This window comes from Oncorhynchus kisutch, linkage group LG19 (assembly GCF_002021735.2).
Source record: "Oncorhynchus kisutch isolate 150728-3 linkage group LG19, Okis_V2, whole genome shotgun sequence".
Lineage (NCBI taxonomy): Eukaryota > Metazoa > Chordata > Actinopteri > Salmoniformes > Salmonidae > Oncorhynchus > Oncorhynchus kisutch.
The window spans coordinates 2,508,142-2,519,209 of record NC_034192.2 but is presented as its reverse complement, the minus strand read 5'-3'; the positions used below and the strand labels follow the sequence as shown (position 1 = coordinate 2,519,209).

General features: G+C 41.0%; 1 gene segment (V, D, J or C); it reads left to right on the top strand.

Annotated features, from left to right (window-relative positions):
* Positions 1 to 9,625: 9,625 nt before the first annotated feature.
* Positions 9,626 to 10,734, top strand: LOC109878972 (Ig kappa-b4 chain C region-like). The segment is given in 2 exon segments: positions 9,626 to 9,641; positions 9,881 to 10,734. Coding segments are annotated over 2 exon segments (330 nt in total).
* The last annotated feature ends 334 nt before the right edge of the window (positions 10,735 to 11,068 follow it).

The window sequence follows — 11,068 nt, the reverse complement described above, 5'->3', positions numbered from 1 at the left end:
TCAAGAAGCTGATTAAACAGCATGATCATTACACGTTGTTTAATCTTGTGCTGGGGACAATAAAAGCCCACTCTAAAATGTGCAGTTTTGTCACACAACAAAATGCCACAGATGTCTCATGTTTTGAGGGAGCGCGCAATTGGCTGCAGACTGCAGAAATTGCCAACAAAGCTGTTGCCAGAGAATTTAATGTTCATTTCTCTACCATAAGCCACCTCCAACATTGATTTAGAGAATTTGGCAGTACATTAAACTGGCCTCAGAACAACAGATCACGTGTAACCACGCCAGTCCAGAACCTCCACATCTGGCTTCTTCACCCGTGAGATCATCTGAGACCAATCACCCGGTCAGCTGATGAAACTGAGGAGTATTTATGTCTGTAATAAAGCCCTTTTGTGGGGGAAAATGAATTCTGATTGGCTGGTCTTTGCCCTCCCAGGCCCACCCATGGCTACGCCCCTGCCCAGTCATGTGAAATCTATAGACTACGGCATAATGAATTTATTTCAATTGACTGAAATATATGAAATCGTTGCATGTTGCACATATATTTTTGGTCAGTATAAATGGTATGGGGGCAGAGTAAGAGTAATTTGGGGGGGTGGGAGGGGTGAAATATCCACAGGAGGAGCAGCAGGTAAGTTAAGGGACCATTGGAGGGGTGGGGAGAAATGTTCATAAGGGGGGGGGGGGGGGGGGGGCTGACCATTTAAGACAAAGGGGACACAAACTAAGAAGTCAATGACAACAGAAGTTGATCATGAAAATGTGACGAGAACAATCTTCTGTCCAAATCCCTGGCCTTCAAGATCCAGGGGCTTATGAGGAACTAAGTTCTGAATCTCACCCCACATTGGTCACTTTTACATCCTCCCAACCCTCAACATTTCCACCTCTCTCACCCTTGCTCTCAGTCCCAGGATGAGTTGGGTCCTCTGCCTGGAGCTTAACAGCTCTGGAACCATCTCTGTCACCAAAGTCACAAACTCCTCCAGCTTCCCATACTGCATCACATTACGCTGCTCAGCCACGTGCCACATGGATGCTGACATCAAGCGTATTGGTGGAACCAGGAGACACAAGGAGGATAGAGGGAGATTTTGACCTATCATGAAAACGAAAGTGAGGAATTTGTTAACATAACTTACAACCATCAAATTAATATGGACCCCTGCAACTAGACAGGCATTTTATGAGACTCCTGTTTCCACGAATCCAGGACGAAGACCGTATAGCCAAGCTAAGGTTGGTCGGAAATTCTCTGTGCAACACCATAACAGTACCTATCCTGTAACTCCCAGTAATAGATATCAAAAATCTTTGGTTAAATTACATTATCTGGTGTAACAATCTGTAGCTAAGTTGAACTAAGCTCATGAGGCATGTATAAGTTATATTGTTCAAGAAGAAATGGGCATACAGACAATTAATTTAAAATGACTGAAAATGAAGGGCGATTCCGCAGTAACAGAATTACTGTACTACACAGAAATGTGTAATTATGGATATTAATGTCACTCTCCTTTTACAAGTTTAGACATCACAGCGCAGCACTGGAGAGCGCAGTACAATACAGCACAGCATAGTAGAATAGAGTTCAATACAGTGCAGTATAGTAGAGTATATTTCAGTACAGTACAATATACTGTCCTCTACTTTTCTTTACTGTACAATATTGTACTCAGTATTGTACTGTGCTCTACTCACAGTAGTATTGTACTGCTTTACTCACAGTACTGTACTCAGTATTGTACTGTGCTCTACACACTGTACTGCTTTACTCACAGTACTGTACTCAGTATTGTACTGTGCTCTACACACTGTACTGCTTTACTCACAGTACTGTATTGTACTGTACTCAGTATTGTACTGTGCTCTACACACTGTACTGCTTTACTCACAGTACTGTATTGTACTGCTTTACTCACAGTACTATACTCAGTATTGTACTGTGCTCTACTCACTGTACTGCTTTACTCACAGTAGTATTGTACTGTGCTCTACTTACTGTACTGCTTTACTCACAGTACTGTATTGTACTGTGCTCTACACACTGTACTGCTTTACTCACAGTACTGTATTGTACTGTACTGTACTCAGTATTGTACTGTGCTCTTCACACTGTACTGTGCTATCCATTTGTTTCAGTCCAGTACGTCTGTGGACGTTAACATCAAGGCCAGGGTGGACTGACCAAATATCAACTACTTTTCAATGTCCATGGACATCCAGTGTTTGTCGGTGCTCAGTGGTTGAGGATGCTTGTTACAGTAAATAGAAAAATAGGGGGCTCATGGGTAGGTGTCAGTAAGAGCTGGGAGAGGTTACATTAACTGGAGAGTGAGAAAAGGAGAGGTGTTGTCCAGAGTCATGACTGTTCGAAGACAAAAAAAACTAAAACATATCTGAACATAACTGTACACCAGTGGGAGGTCAGTAGCAGGTGACCAACTGTGCTTTGTGACTATTAGGATTTCCCATTGTAGCCAATTCAGTTGCAGTAATTCTGTTGCTGATTTTGGGGTAATTGCATTACCAATTTGGTGATAGAATTACAAGTTTTAATCACTTAATAATTAATTAAACATTAAACATCAGTAAAAATCATTTTATATCAGTAAAATCACTATAACTTATTGGTAAGTCTACCATTACTTGTTACTTCAGTGAACTTTCATTATTCTCCTCACGAGGGAGAGAAATTAGAAAATATATGTGGGTTTTTGGTAACAGAATTACAAGGCAATATTTCTTAAACTTACAGAAGGTAAATCATTTATTCAAAACTAAATATAAAAGTGTTGAGATTAGCTGACAGGGGTCTTTACGTCAACATTATTGTGTTTTGATGTATTTCTAATACTTTCCTGGTAGGCTAGATACTTTCCAAGACACCTTTTCTAAGACCCCATCAGTTTATCCAGAAATCAAAGCCTTTACTTATGACTCATTTTGAAGATACATTTTTCAACCATCTTCTATCATGACTTAATTTCCTCAAAATATAGACTCTTAACTTTCATTTGACACTCAAATTGATATGTACCTTAACATGTTGGTGCCCATGGGTCCATTTCGATGGAAATGCCCTGAAGGAATCGCAGACGTTTTATGTCGCAACACTTTCATACAGGTGTTGACTCCACTATGGGTTTTTACCCAGTTAGTGCACGCCTAGCTGCTAGTCACTAGCTATGTGAATTTAACCAAATATTGTTTTACATACTGCCCGCATTTTCCTTCTCTAATCTTGAACAGAAATACATTTTGGGTGAAGCATTTTAGGAAAACATTACTTATAAACGCCAGAGACAAACCGTTTGAATCCATATCGCCAGCAAAACAAGCTGCTAAAATGCTGCTACGACGGTATGTTAACGTTAGGTAGGTAGCTAGCTAGCTTGGAGGCTTGAAACGTTTTCAACGTCCATGGACATCCAGTGTTGGTCGGTGCTCAGTGGTTGAGGATGCTTGTTATAGTAAATGGGAAAATAGTGGGCTCATGGGTAGGTGTCAGTAATGTTTGTTGTGACCACAAATCATCAGTCTTCAAAATAAAGGTCTCCCGTGTTGTAGCTAAGATCAAATATTTTTTTTATAACTGAGACAGACCACACCCTGTCGTTTCTAATGGGAACAAATTAGTCATAGTGGGCAGAACAAGCAAGATCCTATTGGCGCGTTCTAGCAACGTTGCATATTTCCGTTAGGGAACGCCTTCTCTGTGAAGTGCGTATGTAATAACTAATTTCGGTATTGTCACTCCTTCTAAACAACGCACGTTTTAGAAATGGAGTAAAGTCTACAAATCTTGGTCCACTCTGTTCGTAACAGATTATAGTTTTGGGAACTGAAAGTTGTATTGAGATCAAATGTTTTTATCGATGAGAAAATGTGCAGAATTTGGGCCAAAATCCATCTCGTTCCATCTTCTCCCACTTATGCATTACCGGTAGTTTAATAAAATACTTGTTTCATCCATTTGCATGAATATTCTTGATATTTGTCACAGTACCCAACTTGACACACAACACACACATCACATGCTTGGGAGCATTATATTCCTTTTCGGGTACATGGCTGCCTGCTTGCTCTTCAGGCTTATCCAAAACTTTTGCTTGATTATGACACAGAACTACCCAATTGTGAAAAGTTAGATGTTTGATATTATCTCACCGGAAGAAAGTTCTCCCTCTTCGCTGGGTCTTCCAGCAGGGTTTGGACCAGCTCCACAAAGTTAGACTTTGATGCCTCCATATTCTTGTTTTTGCTCTGAACATGAAATTACACCCTAAAAAAGTAAGTTAAGAACTAAAATAAATTTAAAAAAAATGTTGTATAGAGATTTAACAATCCACATACTCTGTGGTGTATTGCACACAACTTACCACTTTGTGCTTTACTGTGCATGACTGGATTCTATCCAAGTGGCGTTGGATGGTTTGATGGTCCACCATGTCCTCTTTACCACAGCACAACTCAAGACCCAGCTGAAATAGCAGGCACACTTTAATAAGCAGGAATGGAAACATTATAGATTCAGAGTCAGAGTGTTTAATGTACAGGGTAGCAGGTGTGATTGCAGGGTTCAGTGAAAATCTTAGGCTCTGTGCTCCAACATGCAGGAAGTTAAATAAAATAACAAAAATGGTCATGGAAAAACAATAGAAATAGAACTATATACACAATAACAACTGTAGCAGAGATGAATTAATAAGGGTCCATTGGGGTGGAGGCAGAGTAAAGACTGTAGAGGGGAAAGGGGGAATGACCATAGGGGAGCAGCAGGCAGACTAAATTACCATTGAGCGGGTGTGGGGACCAAGTGAAATAAAAACGATAACAATTATAATAAAAAGATAATAATATAAATATTAACAACTGTAATAGTGATGAATGTATACTAATCAAAAATATAAACACAACATGTAAAGTGTTGGTCCCATGTTCCATGAGCTGAGATAAAAGAACCCAGAAATGTTCCATATGCACAAAAAGCTTATTTCTCTCAAATTTGTTTACATCCCCGTTAGAGCATTTATCCTTTGCCAAGATAATCCATCCACATGACAGGTGTGGCATATCAAGAAGCTGATTAAACAGCATGATCATTACACGTTGTTTAATCTTGTGCTGGGGACAATAAAAGCCCACTCTAAAATGTGCAGTTTTGTCACACAACAAAATGCCACAGATGTCTCATGTTTTGAGGGAGCGCGCAATTGGCTGCAGACTGCAGAAATTGCCAACAAAGCTGTTGCCAGAGAATTGAATGTTCATTTCTCTACCATAAGCCACCTCCAACATTGATTTAGAGAATTTGGCAGTACATTAAACTGGCCTCAGAACAACAGATCACGTGTAACCACGCCAGTCCAGAACCTCCACATCTGGCTTCTTCACCCGTGAGATCATCTGAGACCAATCACCCGGTCAGCTGATGAAACTGAGGAGTATTTATGTCTGTAATAAAGCCCTTTTGTGGGGGAAAATGAATTCTGATTGGCTGGGCCTGGCTCCCCAGTGGGTGGGTCTTTGCCCTCCCAGGCCCACCCATGGCTACGCCCCTGCCCAGTCATGTGAAATCTATAGACTACGGCATAATGAATTTATTTCAATTGACTGAAATATATGAAATCGTTGCATGTTGCACATATATTTTTGGTCAGTATAAATGGTATGGGGGCAGAGTAAGAGTAATTTGGGGGGGTGGGAGGGGTGAAATATCCACAGGAGGAGCAGCAGGTAAGTTAAGGGACCATTGGAGGGGTGGGGAGAAATGTTCATAGGGGGGGGGGGGGGCTGACCATTTAAGACAAAGGGGACACAAACTAAGAAGTCAATGACAACAGAAGTTGATCATGAAAATGTGACGAGAACAATCTTCTGTCCAAATCCCTGGCCTTCAAGATCCAGGGGCTTATGAGGAACTAAGTTCTGAATCTCACCCCACATTGGTCACTTTTACATCCTCCCAACCCTCAACATTTCCACCTCTCTCACCCTTGCTCTCAGTCCCAGGATGAGTTGGGTCCTCTGCCTGGAGCTTAACAGCTCTGGAACCATCTCTGTCACCAAAGTCACAAACTCCTCCAGCTTCCCATACTGCATCACATTACGCTGCTCAGCCACGTGCCACATGGATGCTGACATCAAGCGTATTGGTGGAACCAGGAGACACAAGGAGGATAGAGGGAGATTGAGACCTATCATGAAAACGAAAGTGAGGAATTTGTTAACATAACTTACAACCATCAAATTAATATGGACCCCTGCAACTAGACAGGCATTTTATGAGACTCCTGTTTCCACGAATCCAGGACGAAGACCGTATAGCCAAGCTAAGGTTGGTCGGAAATTCTCTGTGCAACACCATAACAGTACCTATCCTGTAACTCCCAGTAATAGATATCAAAAATCTTTGGTTAAATTACATTATCTGGTGTAACAATCTGTAGCTAAGTTGAACTAAGCTCATGAGGCATGTATAAGTTATATTGTTCAAGAAGAAATGGGCATACAGACAATTAATTTAAAATGACTGAAAATGAAGGGCGATTCCGCAGTAACAGAATTACTGTACTACACAGAAATGTGTAATTATGGATATTAATGTCACTCTCCTTTTACAAGTTTAGACATCACAGCGCAGCACTGGAGAGCGCAGTACAATACAGCACAGCATAGTAGAATAGAGTTCAATACAGTGCAGTATAGTAGAGTATATTTCAGTACAGTACAATATACTGTCCTCTACTTTTCTTTACTGTACAATATTGTACTCAGTATTGTACTGTGCTCTACTCACAGTAGTATTGTACTGCTTTACTCACAGTACTGTACTCAGTATTGTACTGTGCTCTACACACTGTACTGCTTTACTCACAGTACTGTACTCAGTATTGTACTGTGCTCTACACACTGTACTGCTTTACTCACAGTACTGTATTGTACTGTACTCAGTATTGTACTGTGCTCTACACACTGTACTGCTTTACTCACAGTACTGTATTGTACTGCTTTACTCACAGTACTATACTCAGTATTGTACTGTGCTCTACTCACTGTACTGCTTTACTCACAGTAGTATTGTACTGTGCTCTACTTACTGTACTGCTTTACTCACAGTACTGTATTGTACTGTGCTCTACACACTGTACTGCTTTACTCACAGTACTGTATTGTACTGTACTGTACTCAGTATTGTACTGTGCTCTTCACACTGTACTGTGCTATCCATTTGTTTCAGTCCAGTACGTCTGTGGACGTTAACATCAAGGCCAGGGTGGACTGACCAAATATCAACTACTTTTCAATGTCCATGGACATCCAGTGTTTGTCGGTGCTCAGTGGTTGAGGATGCTTGTTACAGTAAATAGAAAAATAGGGGGCTCATGGGTAGGTGTCAGTAAGAGCTGGGAGAGGTTACATTAACTGGAGAGTGAGAAAAGGAGAGGTGTTGTCCAGAGTCATGACTGTTCGAAGACAAAAAAAACTAAAACATATCTGAACATAACTGTACACCAGTGGGAGGTCAGTAGCAGGTGACCAACTGTGCTTTGTGACTATTAGGATTTCCCATTGTAGCCAATTCAGTTGCAGTAATTCTGTTGCTGATTTTGGGGTAATTGCATTACCAATTTGGTGATAGAATTACAAGTTTTAATCACTTAATAATTAATTAAACATTAAACATCAGTAAAAATCATTTTATATCAGTAAAATCACTATAACTTATTGGTAAGTCTACCATTACTTGTTACTTCAGTGAACTTTCATTATTCTCCTCACGAGGGAGAGAAATTAGAAAATATATGTGGGTTTTTGGTAACAGAATTACAAGGCAATATTTCTTAAACTTACAGAAGGTAAATCATTTATTCAAAACTAAATATAAAAGTGTTGAGATTAGCTGACAGGGGTCTTTACGTCAACATTATTGTGTTTTGATGTATTTCTAATACTTTCCTGGTAGGCTAGATACTTTCCAAGACACCTTTTCTAAGACCCCATCAGTTTATCCAGAAATCAAAGCCTTTACTTATGACTCATTTTGAAGATACATTTTTCAACCATCTTCTATCATGACTTAATTTCCTCAAAATATAGACTCTTAACTTTCATTTGACACTCAAATTGATATGTACCTTAACATGTTGGTGCCCATGGGTCCATTTCGATGGAAATGCCCTGAAGGAATCGCAGACGTTTTATGTCGCAACACTTTCATACAGGTGTTGACTCCACTATGGGTTTTTACCCAGTTAGTGCACGCCTAGCTGCTAGTCACTAGCTATGTGAATTTAACCAAATATTGTTTTACATACTGCCCGCATTTTCCTTCTCTAATCTTGAACAGAAATACATTTTGGGTGAAGCATTTTAGGAAAACATTACTTATAAACGCCAGAGACAAACCGTTTGAATCCATATCGCCAGCAAAACAAGCTGCTAAAATGCTGCTACGACGGTATGTTAACGTTAGGTAGGTAGCTAGCTAGCTTGGAGGCTTGAAACGTTTTCAACGTCCATGGACATCCAGTGTTGGTCGGTGCTCAGTGGTTGAGGATGCTTGTTATAGTAAATGGGAAAATAGTGGGCTCATGGGTAGGTGTCAGTAATGTTTGTTGTGACCACAAATCATCAGTCTTCAAAATAAAGGTCTCCCGTGTTGTAGCTAAGATCAAATATTTTTTTTATAACTGAGACAGACCACACCCTGTCGTTTCTAATGGGAACAAATTAGTCATAGTGGGCAGAACAAGCAAGATCCTATTGGCGCGTTCTAGCAACGTTGCATATTTCCGTTAGGGAACGCCTTCTCTGTGAAGTGCGTATGTAATAACTAATTTCGGTATTGTCACTCCTTCTAAACAACGCACGTTTTAGAAATGGAGTAAAGTCTACAAATCTTGGTCCACTCTGTTCGTAACAGATTATAGTTTTGGGAACTGAAAGTTGTATTGAGATCAAATGTTTTTATCGATGAGAAAATGTGCAGAATTTGGGCCAAAATCCATCTCGTTCCATCTTCTCCCACTTACGGTCACTGGGCTTCTTCTAACTCCCATATTTGGCAGTGAGTGGAAACGCCAAGCGGATGCTTCACATTTATTCACCCGGTGAAATATCTGTCTCATTGTTCTAGCTGTGGCTAGAGCAAGACCAGCTATAGACGGAAGTGACGTAAATATCATCGTACCAAGAGCTCCAATCGCAGACATGACGACACAAGAATACCAAGGCCACTTGCACTTTCCCTTCAATTAAAGTGTTTGAGGTGAATGAGAAAAAAGCTCGATGTGGAGATGACCAAATTCTACGTTTCATCTAAAGATACAACTTTTGGTCAATAGGTAGCCGAATTCTCAGTCGGTGGTCGCAAACATTTTCTGTTCTCTCCCCTAACAAAAACGGAACGTTAGCGCCCCCTGATGGAGAATGTTGTTAGATCTAAGTTTGGACAGAGACAGGTCTCAGTAATGTTTGCAACAGACTTCATGATCTACCATGGTTGATATGTGATTACCGGTAAAACTCATCTATGCTCAGATTTTGCAAATACTATGAATATGAGTAGGCTATTCTGATCAGATCCATTCATAAACAATATCTGTATGACATGTATAACTGCTACCGTATGACTAGTAGCTCTAGTTACTTAACTACTTTATACTTGTTTGGTTCATAAATCTGCTTTGTATCATATTACTTCAGTGTTTTCTCCACATCTTTTAAACTATCTAACTTCTACATTCCTGTTTAGAGGGCATTTCCAGTTTACTTTATTTTGATGTGTACTTTGCTGAAGATAATCTCTTACTGTAGTTGTAGTTGATGTAGTTACTTAGTTGATGATATGTTCTGTTTGTTCCAGGTAACAGTGCCCCCACCCTCACCGTCCTGCCCCCCTCTAGCGAGGAGCTGTCCAGTAAAACAACAGCCACACTGACGTGTCTGGCCAACAAGGGCTTCCCCTCAGACTGGATCATGAGCTGGAATGTGGACGGGACCAGCCAGAAGCAGGCCAATCCCGGGATCCTGGAGAAGGCCGGCCTGTACAGCTGGAGCAGCACCCTGACTCTCACTGCCCAGGAGTGGACCAAGGCAGGAGGTGTGACCTGTGAAGCCCAGCAGAAATCCCAGACTCCAGTCACCAAGACCCTGAGGAAGGTTGACAGTTCTGGGTAGGACCCCTCAGTCACACACCCCTGTGGAGAGTTCCTCTGCTTTGACACCCCTGCTGATTCCTCTGCTTTGACTCTGTTCTGAGTTCAGATGTTCTCTGTCTTATTGATCACTGACATGTAGACTAACAGTGAGCTTTTCTTGAGTTCATGTGTCATTCCTCTCTGTAGACTGAGGTTGTATCTATCAGGTATGAAGAGAAGACCCAGATGCAGACCACGTTGAATAAACAATAGTTCAATGTTCCAACAGGGGCAGGCAGTAGACAGGTCAATGCAGGCAGGGGTCAGAAAACCAGAGGTCGGCAACGGTACCGGATAGCAGGCAGACTCAGGGTCTGGGTAAGGCAGAGGCAGGCGGGCTCAGAGTCAGGACAGGCAAGGGTCAAAACCAGGAGGGCAAGAAAAGAGAGACTAGAAACAGATCAGGATGTGACAGTATCAGTGTGAGATGTGATGTGTTCTGTTTTATTACTATTAGATACTACAGGAATGTTTGCTTTGATGCTTTGATTAATGGATGAAAATAAAGGTTTCCTTTTGGAACAAATATTTTTCTTGTCTCTTTCAAAAATTAGACTTTTGATCAATATCTTGGACTCACCAATGTGACCACTCCTGTATTTATCTTATTCATATTACAAGTATCACATCTTCAAGATAGAGTCTTCTCTCACTCCAACCCCCTGGTGACAGTGCTGTTCTATTCTGGGACAAGCAGAACCACCCAGCCCTGTCTATGTAAATCTCAGTTTCACTCCCATAGCTACCAGTCTAGCAGTTGACCACTATCTGAAATACCCTGGACTGGGCCAGATGAGTGAGTGGACTGGTTTGAACCTTTATGGTGGATTGAGGGAGGAAGACATAAATGATAT